Source organism: Sturnira hondurensis, unplaced genomic scaffold (assembly GCF_014824575.4).
Source record: "Sturnira hondurensis isolate 20B ecotype Veracruz unplaced genomic scaffold, ASM1482457v3 Scaffold0009314, whole genome shotgun sequence".
Lineage (NCBI taxonomy): Eukaryota > Metazoa > Chordata > Mammalia > Chiroptera > Phyllostomidae > Sturnira > Sturnira hondurensis.
Window position 1 is genome coordinate 381,837 of NW_028081945.1, and position 17,290 is coordinate 399,126.

General features: G+C 44.4%; 1 protein-coding gene across 2 annotated transcripts in view; it reads right to left on the bottom strand.

Annotated features, from left to right (window-relative positions):
- Positions 1-4,252: 4,252 nt before the first annotated feature.
- The window catches only part of CDHR3 (cadherin related family member 3), a 73,294-nt gene continuing 60,256 nt past the window's right edge, over positions 4,253-17,290 (bottom strand). For both annotated transcript variants that reach the window (XM_037057048.1, XM_037057047.1), the window contains 6 exons: positions 15,972-16,222; positions 13,910-14,091; positions 11,839-11,852; positions 10,588-10,619; positions 8,796-8,844; positions 4,253-7,311 (listed from right to left, as the gene is read on the bottom strand). In XM_037057048.1, the coding sequence (XP_036912943.1) occupies positions 7,007-7,311; positions 8,796-8,844; positions 10,588-10,619; positions 11,839-11,852; positions 13,910-14,091; positions 15,972-16,222 (833 nt within the window). In that variant the 3' untranslated portion in view covers positions 4,253-7,006. The remainder of the gene's footprint in view (positions 7,312-8,795; positions 8,845-10,587; positions 10,620-11,838; positions 11,853-13,909; positions 14,092-15,971; positions 16,223-17,290) is intronic.

Sequence of the window (17,290 nt, forward strand, 5' to 3'; positions counted from 1 at the left end):
GTCGTCTGACCCCTTTCTCCACCAGAACACAGATCAAAGACCATAGCTGAGCCATTCTCACGTAGGCTGCAGAAGACACACCACGTTGGTGTCCCAGCTCTGTGATCCCTGGCAAGTTTCCTTACCATTCCAGCCCCAGTGTTCTTATCTGTAAAATGCAAATAACCAGTACTCAGAAAAGTATCATGAAGATTAGAGATAGGTAGCTTGCCCAGCACATGTTAGGCATACATTGCAGTCCTGAGGTTTGTAGAGAACTTGTACATGAAAGTTTACTGCAGTATTATTTGGAGTATCTAAAAGGCAGAAACAAACCAGATATCTATCAACTGATGAATGGATAAACAAATGAGGTATATCCATACAATAGAACATTATTCAGCCATAAAAAGGAATGAAGTACTGATACCTGCTACAACTTAGATGAATCTTGAAAACATGAAGTTAAGTGAAATAAGCCAGATACAAAGGTATAAATATTGTATGGTTTGATTTACACAAAAATATCCAGAATAGACAAATTCATAGAGACAGAGAGTAGGTTACTAGATGTCAGGGCTTAAGGATGAAGAATAACTATTAATGGATATAGAGTTTATTTGGGAGTGACAAAATATTTTAGAATTCAACAGTGGTGATGGCTGTGCAACTCTGTGATATACTAAAAGCACTGAATTTTATAGTATGTAAATTAAATCGCAGAACAAATAGTAAAATTGTTACAGGAGAAAAAGACCACTTAGGATGCCAGCTGGAATATGCTCTGACTGTGGAGGAGCAAATGAAATGGGCAGCGTGGAGCTCTTACGAGCTCGCCTGTAAATCCGATTAACCAGCTTCCTTCCCTCAGTTCTGCCTCGTTCTGAAGGGGCTACAGCAGCCACAGACTGTTGTCCCTGAAATGTCCCTGAAATTAAAGTGCTCCTGAGTATGCTGGGGCCCAGGGTAAGGACAGTGGGGTGCTTACCCTCAAGGAGGCACCACACAGGAAAGATGCAGAGATCACAAGCATGCCTTGTCTTGGTCTTAAGTCTTAAGTCTTAAGACTTTCAAGGATCATTTTTTTTTTTCAAACCAGAAACGAGGCCTGATAATTACAGTTTGTATTTATGGCAATGCGCCACTTTAAGAAGGAACTCCAAAAATCCGATCACATGGCTACAGTTTTTCAGGGCACCTCATTTCCTTTTCCCCCTCTATACAAAGGGATTTCCTAAGAACTTAGACTCTCTGGGAGTCACAGGCAACAATTTTTTCATACAGCGCAGATCTCCTGGTGCAAGGCATTTAATCAGAACTAAACTTTTTCAGACTGAGAGATTATCTAATGCACCATTCAGGTCGAATGAGGGGCCTGCCAGCTGTTCCACTGCAGGGCACCTACGAAACACCTGAAAACAACTGAAAAAAACCCATCCAGGCCTCTTTTCTCTGAAGCAGGTTTGGAACCTTGGCAGGAAGTTCAGTGTAGCAAAACCTTTACTCCCCCAACACACACATGACCACCATCCCCCAGAGCAGTGGATTTCCCAGAGGAGAGGGGGGTGGGGGGTGAGGGGTGGGAGGTCATCGCATTCAGGAACAGCTGCTCAGTGACATCCGAAATAGCTGTATCTGGTAGCTTGCACTGAGTGAGGGGCTAAGCCTGCAGGGCCACAGAGAACTCAGGACCCTTCTCATAGCTGGGGCATTCCTTCAGAAAGGTCCTGTATGGCTTTTATGCACCCTCTTCCACCATCCTCCACCTCTACCAGCCTGGACTAAGCCACTGCCATCTCATATCCAGACTAATGCAACAGCCACCTAATTGGTCCCTCTATTTCCACCCCTGTTCCTTGACTCCCTGTAGTCTACTCTCAAGTCAGCAGAGAGACACTTTAATTTTTTATTTTTAAAAATGTTATTTATTGAGTTTTTAGTGAGAGAGGACAGGAGAAAGCGAGAAGAAGGAAGAGAGAAACACTGATTTGCTGTTCCACCCATCCTGTGCCCTCATTGGTTAATTTGTATGTGTCCTGACCAGGTATCAAACCTGCAACCTTGGCGTATCAGGACAATGCTCTAACCAACTGAGCTAACTAGACAGAGCCCAGAGAAATGCTTTTAAAACCTAAATTATGCCACTCCCTTCTCAAAACCCTGCGGTGACTCCCTGTCACTCTCAGAGCAGGAGCCAAAGTCCTTGCAATGACTCACCAGGCCCTACAGGATGAGCACCCATCCCCCACCCCTGACCGTTCATGCCCCACAGAACACACAGTCCCACCACCTGATACACACTCACTTCCCCATCTGGGGTCATCTTCTCCAGTCCTGAGGGTCATAACTATGTTCCGCCTACTGATTTTCATTATTATTTTACTTATTTATAAAAGTGTGTTTTATTCTCATTCAAGAGAGAGGAGGAGAGAGAGCAGTATCAATCAGTGGCCTCCTACATGCTCCCTAATTGGGGTTTGAACCTGTGACCTTTTGGATATAGGATGATGCTCCAACCAACTGAGCCACACTGGCCAGAGCTTCTTCTACTGATTCTCGACTCCTCCTTGCTTTTGTACATTCTGCTGGAAGGTTTTTCCCAGTTAACTGCATGGCTCTTTCCCCACTTCCACTGCTCCCCTCTCACCTTAATGGAGGACCTTAATATATATCATTCATATATATATGAATGATAAAATCTATCATCCCTGTAGAAGTAAACAAGGACCAACCATATGAGAAAAGCAAAGATAATTTATTCATAGTTTACCATAGCAAGGGAGTCAGCCACCACCACTTGCATTTTAGCAGAGACTCAAAGTTGGGCACAGATGTGAAAAAGCTTTAGCATGGAAAAAAAGCAGGCTTCAGGTGGTGGCTGGATTGGAGGCTGTTGGCACAGAGAAGCTGTAGGTGGGCTAAGCAGGAAAGGTGGCACGCTGTGTGATTGGCTACAGGTACATATTTAGCTTTCTCTGGTCAATCCTAAATTGGAAGCAGAGATAAAAATTAAGGGTGCTCTTAATTATATTAATGAAGTCCTGGCCACTTGGGGCTGGTTGTTACAGAAGTGATGCTCAGCTTCCTGGAAAGGAGATTGGTCTCCCTTCCAGGAGAGCAATCCTGCACAGGTTGCTGCAGGTTGTAGGTCAGAGTTCTGTTCTTACATATGGCCCGGCCATTGTCCATTTTTATATTCAGTGTCTCATCCCTCATGAAGATACAGACACTAAGAACATTCTTTTATTTGTTGCTGGATCCCCAGAGCCTGGAGCCATGCCTGGTTTAGTAGGCACTCAGTAACTTTTGTTGTTGATTATCATAATGTTTTTCTGGGTTTGGTTAGAAAAACTGTGACTCTACTAGACGACCTGAGTAGAAAACCAACTACAAATGTGCTTAATTCAATCCAATTCTACAAATGACTCTTGAGTACTTGTTGTATACTCAGGAGGCTCTGTATTGAGTTGTGGCTATTCACTCCAGGTTACACAGAACAAGTATTGGTGGAAAATGGATGAAAGACCAGAATTCTGAGTGCATTAGTCTTGGCTCAAAGTTTCTCTTCTCTCCCACTTTGACCTCATCTCTACCTTTAAGATTCCTCTGTTGGGTCTTAAGTCTCCCGTTATACATTCAGAGACTGGTCTGGCCCACCTTTACTTTCTCCAGCACTAACTACCAATGAAACTCATTTAGTTCTCATAAAGTGCCTGTGCTGTAGCTGGTTATCTTGTCAATGAGCCAGTTCTCTTCTCAGTTGGACTATATTCCCTTCGAAGAGGAGCCACATCTTGTCCCCAGTATAGGCAATGTACAGGAGGATCTTAGTAACCTTTTCCCCAGAGCTCCAGACACAAGGTTTCACTGACCTCAGGATACTTCCATCTTGCACACACAGAGATCACGCCTGTGTCAGAGCTGCCACCCAGAAGCGTGTAAACAGGGTGCTAGACTGATAACCCGAGGCTGGGGCCCCTACTTGAGCATCTCAACTATTTTCTGATAAGGGCTCCCCATTAAGTTTTTAAAAAATATTTAAATGGTTCTGAATGATCTGTTCTTTCAGAAAGCAGATTCCAGGTTTTGGTTAATTTACCTTTCTGATAGAACACTCAAGGAACCAAGAAATAAGTAGGCCAGGATGTAACTGGAAATAGAACCTTTGGCTCCTGAGCAGGCTGCATTCAGCCGTAGCAGACAGTGGAAGTTCCTCAAGGGCAGGGGTTTGGGCTGCTGCGTTTACTAACGAGTCAACGCCTGGCGCACAACGCATGCTCCACGAATCCTCATTGAATGCATGGGAGGTATAAACACACACATGAAGTTTAAAATGAAAAACACCTTGCTTTAATAGTGATCATTTTCTATATTCACTCATTTTGTTGCTTTAATTTTCTCAGCCACCACAAAATGTATTTCATAAAAAGGCAAACAATAGAACTACAAATGTGAAAGAGGCCTCCGAAGAGCCAAAGTGTCATTGCCCAGTGTCTGTTACTGAGCCACACATGCTTTCGAGACAGGCAGAGATGTAGTCCCTGGTTTCCACCGCCTACTAACCATAATGGAAAGCTCAAACTTGAGAGTTCACCACGTGGTTTTAAATTCAATAATCAGGGATCCCTCTGTGTTCTAATCCCCGAACATCTTGCCCCAGTTTTACAATGACTCAAAACCAGTCAGGTCAGCATTAGCTACAATAAATTTGCTCCTGTTTAAGGCCTTGGGGAACAACTGGGGAAAAGCTTTCACAGAAAACTTTCACAAGATCCACAATGGTCCTTGGCTTCATTTCATTCAGATACCCTTTTTTTTTCCCCTCAAACCCGGTAAATGTTAGAAACCAATGGCTTCAACCCTGGACCTCACACTTCTGATTCCTACTAATAGAATAGCCAAACATGCAAAAGAAAGGCAGACTTTCTCTTGGCCAAAGCCTGCTGGTGCACCCCTGGCCCCATGTCTTGAGTTCCTCAGGGTTCACAGCCTGGGGCTGTGCAGGCAGGCAGCTCCTCCTGCCTACTGCCAGGGAGGAGAGTGAGCTGTTCAAGCAGACCCCAGCCTTCAGGAAATCCCTCCTGTTCTTAACGTAAATCTCTTTTTCTGGCCGAGAAGCACAATTCCCTCTAGCCCTGTCATCACTGAAGAAGGGAAAACAGCTGCTCACCACCCTCCTTCTAATCATCCTTAATGGGCTCATAAACAGTTATCAGGTCCCCCTTCAGCCTTCTCAGAGCCTCATTTTACTTGCATTGAGGCTGAGAGCTTCTGAGGAAGGTGTTTTACTCGGCGCTCCACAGACTTTCAGAGTCTTAAATGGGTAATCAGCCACTTCACCCACTTGAACCTCCACAAATGAACAGTTCTGCCTTCTTTTGCAAAATTTAAACCTATTCAAGGGAGTTCCCTGGCAACCAACCCTTATTAATGAATCATTGCCTGCTCTAGGCCAGGACAGGGCATTTTTAAATGTTTCTTTTTTCTTGAGAAGTCATGCACACCCGGACACAAGAAACCAGCAGCTGCTCCCTGTAAGTTCTGCATTTTCAGGATGGATCTTGCCTGCCCCCTACAGGCCATTGTGAGGAGTTCTTATCTGGCTTCTCACCTGGGAAGGAGCTGTTTAGACCCTCACCCGGTCCTTCCATATGGGTATTGGGCTAGTGGCTCAGCAACTGGGGAGCAGGACATGGAGGTAAAACAAAGATCGCTCATTCTCCACTAGGCACACACTGAGAAGCTCCATTTGCTATTCCATCATGGTGTGGTTTATTTTCTGTTCACTGCTCACACCCAGTTTTATGGCTAATAGAACTTCTCACTGTGTTCTTACCTGACTCCTGTGGTCCCTCCAATCTCAGGAGGCAGGGGAGGAGCAGGCCAGGGAGGCTGTAAGGTTGGTGTTTTTTGGCTTTAAGAAAAAGAGTGACTTGACTCCAAGAAACATTTTAATCCAGATGGCTATAATGAAGAGGACTGACAGCATCAAGTGTTGACAAGGAAGAAAAGCAACCAGAGCCCTCAAGCACTGCTGGTGGGAGTGTAGAGTGGAGCCACCAACTCTGGAATTCTCAGCCGGCTCCAGCAGTGGCTCTAACAAGCCCACTCCTAGGAATGTGCTCCGAAGAAGCACATGTGGATGCTCACACGAAGCCGCACGTGAGCAGGTTCATAGCACTGGAATGTCTAGCAGCCACCACAGCAGTGAAGAGACCTGGACTGCCACTGATCCGCAGTACGACCTGGGGGGACCTCACAGACAGGATATGCTGAGCAAAAGGCGGCAGGCACAGAAGAGCACACCTGTCTGATTCCATTTACATGAAATTCAAGAAAGCAAAACTAGTCTACGAGGACAAAGATCATCCCACCTCTGGGAGGAGTCTATTACCAAGCTGAATACCTTAGGTCTGTGCACATTTTAAAATATGTTATACCTCAATTAAAAAATAAAAAAAATGTTTATTGTTTTCTTCTTCCCAGAAGAATAGCATTATTTATTCATCTATTTTTTTCACTGCATGGCTTCTTTCAAAAAAAGATTCATGACTTATGAAGGTGTATGGTGTTGAACTGTATTTATAAGTGAAGAATTCTGAGTGATACTAAAATGAAGGCAGGAAAATAAGATAAAATCAGATGTGTGGGTAGTCCTCAGCATTAATGTCAGGGAATTCTGTGTTTTTCCTAGGGGTGAACTGCAGGGAGCTTCCCAGCAGTCAACAGAAAGAAACACAACAATTCTGTGTCCAAAAGTTAACAGTCCATCTAATCAGAAGCACAGATACCTGAGAGAAATTTCTCCTGTGCTGCCTCAGAAAAAGGCAACTGTGCACTCAAATGCCTTTGTGCTATTTTAAATATCCCACATGGAACCCTGGATCCCCAAGTCCCTTCAGGCCACATTTTCACTCCTATGACACCTCATTTGCCCTCAGAGAATTTAGGATGGGCAGCATCTCTCGGACAGTCAAGGTCCCTCTCTTGTGCTCTTCCGTGGGACTTGCAGACAAGCAGACACTGCTTACTTTCCTGGGTGTGGCTTGGGGGAAGCCCTGCTTGTGAGGGCTGCATCTCTGTTCTTCTGGGTGCCTGGCTTGCCATCCTGGTTACTGGAACCTGGGCCTGCACCCTCAGCCCGTGCTGTGCCACTCAGCCCATTCCCCTCCTTGTCAGTGCTCCTTGGCAGCCCAGCCTCTTCTGCAGACACAGCTCTACCGGGGGTGGCTCCCTGGGGGCTGGACTCTTTCCACTTTGGCATTTGCATGAAGGGATCTTTCCACTTTCTGGCTCCAGTTTTAGAGTTGAATTCATATTTTGCCCCAGTAACTAGGAGGGAAAAATACAATGACCATATAAACAGAGGAAATTCAATTAATTCTCTCCTCCCCATCTCCACCCTGCTCTATTCTCACCTCAGGAGAAGAGGAAGCATGTTAGGAGGTGTGAATCACAGGGAAAGCAGGCTTGCGAACACTACAAACAGTCATCACCAGCCTGCCCTTCCCACGAGCTGTGCAGCTCCTACCACACAGGTAGCAAATACCATGACTCCATGGATAGGTTCAGGAGAGTCAAGACCATCTCAATCGCAAGATTAAAAGGCCACGTATACCTGGAACTCTATGGGAGCCTTGGATAAATTAGGTTCAATTTCTAATGGGGTTACCCATTTTGTTCTGATTTGTTTTAAAAGACCCCTGAATACCTGGTATTAAAAGGAAGTCACCAAGTAAGGAGGAAAAGACTGATTTTTATTTATGGTAAGTTAGTGGAGATTTGTAGACACAGACACCCAAATCTGGTCCCTGTTGAGTTGATGCAATGGAGCCATTTTTATTGTGTCAGAGCCGGCAGACACAAATTGATGTGTCTGTTCACATTTGTCCAGTTGACTCATTTCTTCTTTTTTCTTCTCTCAAACACACAGATGCAGAATAACGGCCTTGGTTCTCCCTCGCTTTTACCTCAGAGTTTCAGGCTCCTGCCATTTCTATGCAGCATGAGTGGCCTCTCCGCTGAGGATCCTACCAGCACTTATGCTAATGTGGGCACATTATGGTAACAAGTACCTAATAATAGAGGGAAATTTAATTCCAGCAGCAGCAGCAGCAGCCTCTCCTGGAGAGGAGCCATCCTCCTTCCGAGGAGGACCAAGCCGTTTGCATGTGAGCATGGCAAGGAGCCAACACACTTGCCTCCTGAATTTGGTTTCCTTCCCTTTATTCATGTTCTATAATTGAGCCTTTGTAAGTGGAGGGATGTGTGTAAAGGAGCTAAATTCAGAGCTGATTTCATGGGGGTGATGAGAGCTCTGGAGGCCAGCTTTACCTTATGTTCATCTTGCCAACCAAGAAGGAATTCTTGGCCCTGATCTAGGAGAAAAAGAAGCCAAGCTTGCCATTTCTCCATATTTCTCACTACCAAATTGGATGGTGTGGAAGCATTCAGAATGGATCAGGAGTGGGGTTGGATCCCATGAATGGGAAAAAATGTGGGTTCTCATATTCAGCGATTTTCTTGACTCGGTTTGTGTTTAGAAAGGGAGACTAGACAGAGGCACAGTCCTTGAGAAGGAGCCCAGAGGTGGAAACCCTCGGAGGCCTCACACTTGCCCATGCGTATCTGCAAGCCAGCTCAGTTCAGAGCTGATCTCACTTTGTATTGCAATCTAGACGGGTCAGCACTGCACATGCAACATAACCAAATGAACTGGAACTGAGTTAAGAGCATGCAATTAGATAAGGTCCTCACGATTCCATCAGCTTCGAATGAGAGAAACACCCTTATGGGTGGCACTGCTACTTAATTACCTGGGTCTGTGGCTTCGCCATCAAAGACTGTGCTCGTCTGGATTGTTTCCTAAAGAGAAAAAAAGAGACAGCTTCAAGCATAATCCTATGCTCCTCCTCACAGGCAAAGCCATTCAACCTCACAGCCTGAGTTTCTTACCCAGGGCCTTCTTGGCATTTATTAACTCAGTAGGCACTGCGCTGATTCTGGGGACACAGCAGGGAACAAGGTAAGGGTGGCTACTGCCCACACAGAGCTTGCAATCAAGTGGAAGCCACGGACACACAGGCACTACAATATAGAGTGATAATTAAGGGCTCTATGAGGGAGAATATAAGATGCTTTGGGGGTGCAGGTAGGAGTGGGAAGAGGACATGTAATACAGACTTGGGTGTAGGAAAGCACCTTGAATACAGGGTATCTAAGCTGCATAGAAGGAAGAACAGAAATGCCACATACCACCAGCTAAGACCTGTATTGCCTAAGCCCACTGCTGGGCAGGGACAGAGGAACGCAAATGTGCTCCCAGCCTGGGCTCTGGCTGTGTCCCTCTGCCTAGGCTGGAGTGATGTTGCATCAGGGTCTGGCTGTCACATCCAAGCTCTGTGCTCCATATCTTTTTCTTGCCCTGATCCCTATTCTGGGCCACACTCCAGGACCTGATCTCTGACCGCAAGGAAACACCCCCTTCCTTCGCAGTGAGCTTTCCAATGGTGCTGCTCTTCAGCATGCTAATGAGGACAGTGTTGAAGTTCAGTGGGCCCTTCAGCTTCTGGTTTTTATCACATAAGCCATCACCTACTAACTTCTCCACAGCTCCTCAGCACTGAAGAAAGAGGAAATGGAGACTGTATGGGTTTCATCCATTTGATCAACTCTGCAAAACCGCTTTTTATGGTCATGGAAATTTATTTCCTTGATTGATTAATTTAACATTACATAATTCTGAGGCAGTCTCTGAATGAAGGGTACTTGCCTTAGACAATAAGACTCCTTCTTCTTGTTTGTATACTGACCAATACATATAAACACTTAGTTGATGAGCTTGAAGCAAAAATTCCAGTGCACTGAATTGTCCTCCTGATTGTGCTTTTCATTCCAAAGTTATGGGTCTTGGATTATAACAAAGTCTTATTATTGGGGGGTGGGAGAGCTGGCTGGGGTCCCCTTCAACTACCATCACTTTCCAGTGGGTGGATCACACTCCGTAAAAGAAAAACAAGACGGTAAGGTTGGAGTAATTCTTCAGCTATAACACTTTGCATTTGTTTGACTTAATATTTTTCAAAATATCTCTCCCCCTGTTATCTCAGGGCAGGTGTTCTCACTCCCATTTCACAGATGAGGAATCTGCAGCTTAAAGAGGCTGAGTGAGTCTGCAAGATCCTATGGCTAAGTGGGCAGAGCCAATCCCAGATCCAAGCACTGCTCTTTCTCTATCACTTTTTCTGCAAGGTTATGGAAGGGCAAAGAAAAAATAAATCCCATTGAAAGCTAAATCTTCAGTTCTGGTTTTCAAGCTCCTCTCCCCCAACTCAGGCTTCTGATGAGCTTGTGTAGATAATAAACACCACTATTCAATATTTATGAAACCCAGTTCTTCTGCAAATATATCAGTGGACATGTTCAGTGGAGGGAACAAATTCTATCAGGAGCTCGTCACACAGCAATCTGTTCCAGTGGCCAGATACAAGCACCTCCCTGAATGATAAACAGCCCCACGAGGCTGTGGCAGGGCCTGCCTCAGAGAAGACACAGGAGCCCCCACAACCCACCATCCAAGCCAGGTGCCCCGTGGCCAACCACACTCACCACCACAACTTCTCTCTTTGTATTCTTCATTTCTGCAGGAAACAGAACAGGCAGGAGTTAAGTTTCTTGGACATTAAATTGACCTTAAAATTCTACCTCCACAACAGAATTTCTCTTAAACAGATTTTTAAATCAGCATGGCAGGCATGGCAAAAAAAAATTTCTGTCTGCAGACATGTTTGTTGCTGGCTTTCTATCTCAGAAAAGCACACACACACACACAACACACAGAACTAAAATAATTTTTTTCTGTTCTTTTTCCAGCTTATTGTTATTACGAACCTAAGAAATTAGTTTTTAAACGGCAGAAAGATTGTGTTGATATATTTGTTCATAGTGGGGGGATTCTTTCTATTTATTCCCTATACCCTTTTAAAAAAAGTAACTAGGATAGGAGACAGCTTGCACAAATCTCATTTATTAAAAGCATTCTATTTGGTATGATTAATAACCATTATAATTAAATTTCTAATCCTGCTTAGATATGCCTCATGCATGTCAGACACACATATCTATGATTGGAGTGATTAAAACAATCATTTTTAAAAACACACTTTCCGATTCCTTGTACTTTCTCACCCCATAGTGCGGATTCTCCTCAAGGCAAAACTTTCGGCCAGGTGTGACATCTCCCCAGGCTTGGAGTTGGTCAGATGGAACTTGCTCAGTTCACCAACAACCCTAAAATCATTCACTGCTCCCAGCCCACCGGACAGCACCCAGCCCCCTGTCTAACCAGACTGAGCTAAATAACTTGTAAAATAGTCAAAACCACTAGAATCTCAGAATAAAGTATTTTTGCTCTTTAAAAAGAGACATTTGTCCAATACAGAGCATTAGCTGTCCTCAGGAGGGGCCAAGTCCCTCTGTGAACGGCAGAGAGTAGATATTGTCTGTGTTTTAGCCCACAAAGAATTCTTCATTCCTGTCCCACTCAGTGGAAAATGGACCTCTATGTGCTTAAGCTGAGCTAATTAGAGGTGACTCTGGGTAGGAAACAGGCAGGACCAAAATGAGTGATTTGAGTGGGCTAATGGCACCACATACCCTGATCTTCCTTTTCCTTAGCTACACCCGTCCTCAGTGTGATTCTGCCCACAGATGGTGCAGCTAAAGCCCACCAAGATGGAACTGCATCCTAGTTCTCTGTTGAGTTCAAGCCCTTGCATACAATATAACAGAGCAACAAAAATGATAATAATAACAACAATAGCAACAGCTACAAACAAAGGGAACAAGCACTACACATACCTCCTTTCTTCACTCTGTAGGGAAAAAAAGGAATGGACGAGAATTAACCTGAGGGTATACTGCACTTGTACACTCATGAGAACGTGGTGGTCTTTGGGCAGCTGTGTTCCCTGGGATTCAGGAGTCAACTGAAAGGGGCCAGGGATAGGGACTGAATTGAAGGCTGGGCTCCCACCCTTGCTCCAAACAGAGCAGTTCCATCACTATTGGTTTGGGACTAAGGAGGGTCTGAGAGCTTGATAAGTTGGGAATATTGCTTTATAGAACTTCAGAGAATAATACATATTCTCTGACAACACTGGGTGAGGGTATAAGAACCCCAACGACACTGCCCAGCAATTCCGCCTGCCCCACTTTTCTCCCTAGTACGTAGCTGCAGGTTCAAGGGCTGGCAGTTAAAGCCTGGTTTCCTGTAACATAAAGAGATATATGTGGATTCTAAGACCCTTTCCAAGATAACCTTGGATTCTATAATATTGTGGCTCTAATTGTTTTCTATTTTGCTATTGTTGGACGAATGTTGGCTGCCATTTGGTACAACTAATTTCCAGAGTGACTAGGTCTGAGTCTGAATTACTAGATTTTTCTTTTTTTAAGTTAACCATGTTGAAAATGATTAATATTTAGGAAGTAAGTTAAAGCAACCGAATTCAAGGTGCATATTTAACATTTAAGCAAAAATTGCATGTGAGTCACATCTACTGGATGAATGACTTTCTTTAAAAACTTTTACCTAAATCCCATTACAGAGTACCACCATCCTTATGAGCTTAAGCATTACTCTTTTGGAGCCAGTTTTTAAAATCAATTTGTGAGCAGAGTCCAAACAAAAATGCCTTTTTTAATTTCAACAGATGCTCAGGGATTTCTTACCTTGAATTCAAGGTTGCCAATAGCAACGAACTTCCCCAATAAATATGGCAGAATGCAAAGCATATCTTTATGCTAATGCCTTACAGTTTTATATTGAGTCTTTAATTCACAAATTTTAAATTATTTGAATTAAGTACTAGTTAATCTTCAAAATATCTTTAAAAGGGACATGAGTCTTATTACCCCTTCCTTTCTCCAATGAGAAATTCTAAAACTCAAGTTCCAATACCCCAAGATTCTTGGGCTTATACTAAACTGGGAATCTAAAATCCTGAGCTCAGTGAACCATGAAAAATAATGCAACAAGATTTAAAAAATAGTTTATCTAAGCATTTATATCAGGAACATCCTAAGTGCTTGCTTTGCAGTTGTTTATTTAGTTGTTTCATTTTCAAATAAGGACATTGGAAGTCACAGAGGCCCAAAGCCATATATACCTAGAAAAAGTTAGAGCTAAGATTTGAACTCAGTCCTTGTCTAACCTCAAAGCCCAGGCTCAGAACCATTGTGCTCTCATTGTATGTAAAGAGCTTCTGAAATTTCTGAAACTCAAGACACCAGCTCTGGGGGAAGCTTGAAACAATTTAGTGCTCTCTTCACTTCACTCTTCTACCTCACTCTAGCCGGTAAAAGACTTTGCAGGGTGTCACAGTAAGAGGCATGTTACTGAGCAGAAGAGAGTGGGAGGGAGAGAACACAGGCCTGTGTGTACAGCCCTAGAGAGAGAGAGATCGGGGCCAGATGAAAAAGAACAAGCCCAACCTAATCACTGGAGTTTAATTTCCTTATTGGTTTTGTGTGCTCCCTCTAATTGCATCCCATCCTTTAAATATTCTGCAAATAAGAGCACAGAATATTCTAATGCTACTCACAACTCAGCTTTTTTCTGAAGCATGTATTCAGGGCAAGTCACCAAGAGGTTGAAGCCCCAATTTCTTTGAGAACACATCAGGGACAGGGCAGGTGCCCAGGAAAACCAAAGGAACAGTTTCCTGACCCAGTAGGTGATGAAGAGGATACACCAGGACTAAGGGGAGCGAGGATTCTTCTCCTGTATGTCCTTTTTCTTCCTTCACACCAGACACCCTCTGTATCCCGTGAAGAAATTCTAAATCTCTACCTTTCCTTTTGCTGATATCACTGAAAACAGTGTCCCAAAGGAAGTGGTGGAAAGGACCCCAGCCCACTGGCAACTTACAGAGGTTTCCTGTGCTTCCCAGTCTTGCAGGGACAATGTCTGTGGATGGCTTTGGCCAACTGAACCATCAGAGTCACGAGGAAAATCAGAAGCAATACGGATCCAAAAGCGATGACAAAAGGCACGTACCACGCTGATGGAGAATAAACGTTTTTCCTCAGGATCTGGTGGGTGACCCTGGGCTTGAATGACAGAGAAGGGGAAGGTGAATGGAGGGTGGTAGTGTTCCTGACATCAGCACTCTCCCGTATTGAGTATTTATTTCACTCTTTGTCTTTGTTCTGTATGTTGGACATCTGCGTGCTCACTGTTCTTGATGCTTCAATTAATCACCTTATTTATAGTCTTTCCAGACATTCATTAGATCAAAACCCAGAAATGTAGGAAACTGAAAAGCAACTCTAGGCCTAATTTTATTCTCTGTCTTTCTTCTCCTTCCCCAAAGCTAAAAAATTCCATTGGCTTTTTTCCCTGCCAAATCATGGCATGACCCAGGGACTAATATAGCCATTGTCTCTCACTGGGAAGGCATGAGCCATGGAAGTTGTTTTTGTAACATTTTGTAGGTTTGTCAGTGTTCACTCACTACAAGCTGCACTGCCACATGAGTGGGCTGATATCACAGTGAAACCTCAAGTTCAGCATTTGCTTCTTAGTGTGGGAGACAGATAAACAATTTATGGGGATTCCAGGAGTGGAGATACTACAACTGGGTCATGTTATAAGCCCCAGAAATGTAGCAGTTCCTTACTCAGGGGAGATTACTGGCTCCAACTCCAATAGCAAACCCTTAAGGTTACCTCATGCTTTCGTTCACTGGTGTGATAACTGACTTAAGAACAGGAAGATGAACATCAACCTGAGGTCAAAATCTGACCACCTGTCATAGGTGGTTTTTTAAGGTTTTTATTACCTTTTCTCTAGTATACTAGAAGTATGGGGCTGCAAACCAAGGGCATAACTTTTACTGGGAACAGGAGGAAAGGGGACAAAACAGTCAGCACAGAGACAGCCAGTTCCTCCATGGCATGTGGGGGTAACCTGGTTGCCGGACCCCAGACTCTCCCTTCCTTTACCACACAGGTTCTGTTTTGGCACCTGCTTATTTTTCTTCCTGTCATTCACCACAATCTGTAGTTACTTTATTAAGCTACATACCTTTATTAAATTGCATGTACTTAATCTGTCTCCCCTCTAAATTGGTGGATCTCAAACTTTAGCACACATCAGAACCCCCTGGAACGCTTACTAAAAACACAGATTGCTGGGCCCCACTGAAGGGTTTCTGATCTATTAGGTCTGGGGATGTAGTTGGGGATTCCAGGATCCAACATCCTTTCCATGAGGTTGTGGTGATGATCGTGATTGGGTGAGGTGTAACTGCAATATTCTGGAATGGGCCCAACAACATGCATTTTTAACAAATGTACAGGTGATGCTGATGCTATTGGTCTGGGGACCACACTTTGAGAACCACTGCCCCATATTATAAGTTCCATGAGAGCAAAGATCATTTTAAGTTTGTTCACCAAGATGATTGGCATATTATGGGCATTCAATCAATATTTGTAGATTGCATGAATGAAGTTTAATGGAGTGAAGATGAGGAGTTGGGTACCATTCGGTGCATCACAACTCTTCAGAAGAAGAGAAGAGCACCGGGCGGCTACCTGCTTTCACAGGCAGAGTTTTTTTGTATGGCTCTTTGGAGCAAACTGAGGAGGGGTTGTGAAGGTAGTAACCAGCGCATGCCCACGAAAACTGTTTCCTGTGCCACAAGCACCACAGCTGGCCAGTACCTGACCTATCGCAACTTCCTCCACAAATGCGCACCTATAAGTTACAAGAAGAGGAAAAATTGGTGGTTTTACCAGTCTTGGGTCTCATCCAAATCTATCTACCACCCAGTGACTACCCAAACCAAGCCTATTGTTGCCATTTCTGGCAACATCCTAACACCTCAATTCTTTTCGGTCCATCCCACATTTCTCCTGGGTCAAAGGGCTCCATCGATGTCAATCAGAAGGATGTAACTGAGGAGTCCAGGTCCCAAAACCCTTACCCTGGAGGTTGTGGTGATGATAGTAGTTGGGTGAGGAATGACACGAATACTCAGTGTCACTGTCCCTGTTTCAACCAGCGTGTCAGCTTGCTTCCTGCCAGACAGCAAGTTGTCATCAGTTATGTAGACAAGCAGTCTGTAGTCCCAGACCTTATCAAGCCCACCAGTATAGTCAAAGCGAGTCGCAAGGAGCAGCCGTGTGACATTGGAGCCAGCATTGGGAGAAAAGGTGAAATGACCATTGACATTGCCTGTATGAGATTTGAGACAAGGATTTGGGGCAAAGGAAGAAAAGGGAGTGAGAAATAAAGGTTCAGAGGAAAACTGCATCCAGTCTTTCCTGCAAATGTCCACACCTCTGCTGTAGAATATTTCCAGTGCACCAGGGTTACAACACTGGCCTTAACTGCACCAGAAGTTTCATTACTATAAAGAAACTGCTCACAACCAGTGTAGCTGCAAAAGGAATAAGAGCACAATAGGACAATAGTGCACCTGTCCCAGCAGCAGGGTCAGTACCTTGCAGAGAGATTTAATCATCCTGGCGCAGCCTCTCTAGCCCAGTCCTTCTCACACAGCATTTATTTGGACCCGGTGTGCCTTGCACTCAGATAATAAGTAGGCCCAAGAGAGTAGAGAAGGCCACATTACTAGCCATAGACCAAGCTCACTTCTTGCCCTTTGTGGAACATGGTGCATCACGCAGAACTAATGACATATTTCCCTGGAGTTCCCCCCAAAGGTACCTTCTGGCTTCGCGGGGATTGCATTTCCAGGTCTTCCTGCATCTACTCCATTCCCCTTCCCCCACAGTCTTTGAGGGCTCAGGGCTCACAGCTCAGGGAACAGGGCAGTAAGGCTGCAGGAAGGCTGCAGGGAGGCTGCTCACCCAAGCAGCCTTTGCTCATTCCTCTGGTGACTCTAGACTCATTACCAAACTGAAAACCAGTAAATGGAGCAGCAGACGATGCAATTTTTGCTCCCTTAGCAGCCAAGTGCTCCATAAAGGCCTGGGGGTTCTCAGTATGGATTATTTCCATCTTCGACAACTGCAGTCTCAAGGTGCTCTCTGCCCCTGGGTTGTGTCACACAGCCTGCTCAAGAAGCTTCCTGCTGTTCAGAGTTCATGCTCACCAGGGCTCAGCAGGCAGCCAAGATGGGTTTTCAGTCTTTCACTTGGAATTGCTCTGCTTGTTTGGGTTTAAATCTCTGCCCCAACACTACATTAGATAAGCTATTTCTATCTCATTTTTGGTGCTCTTTCCCCTTTCCCACCCCTAGTGCAATGTCATATTTTTAACGAGACAAAATGAATGGAG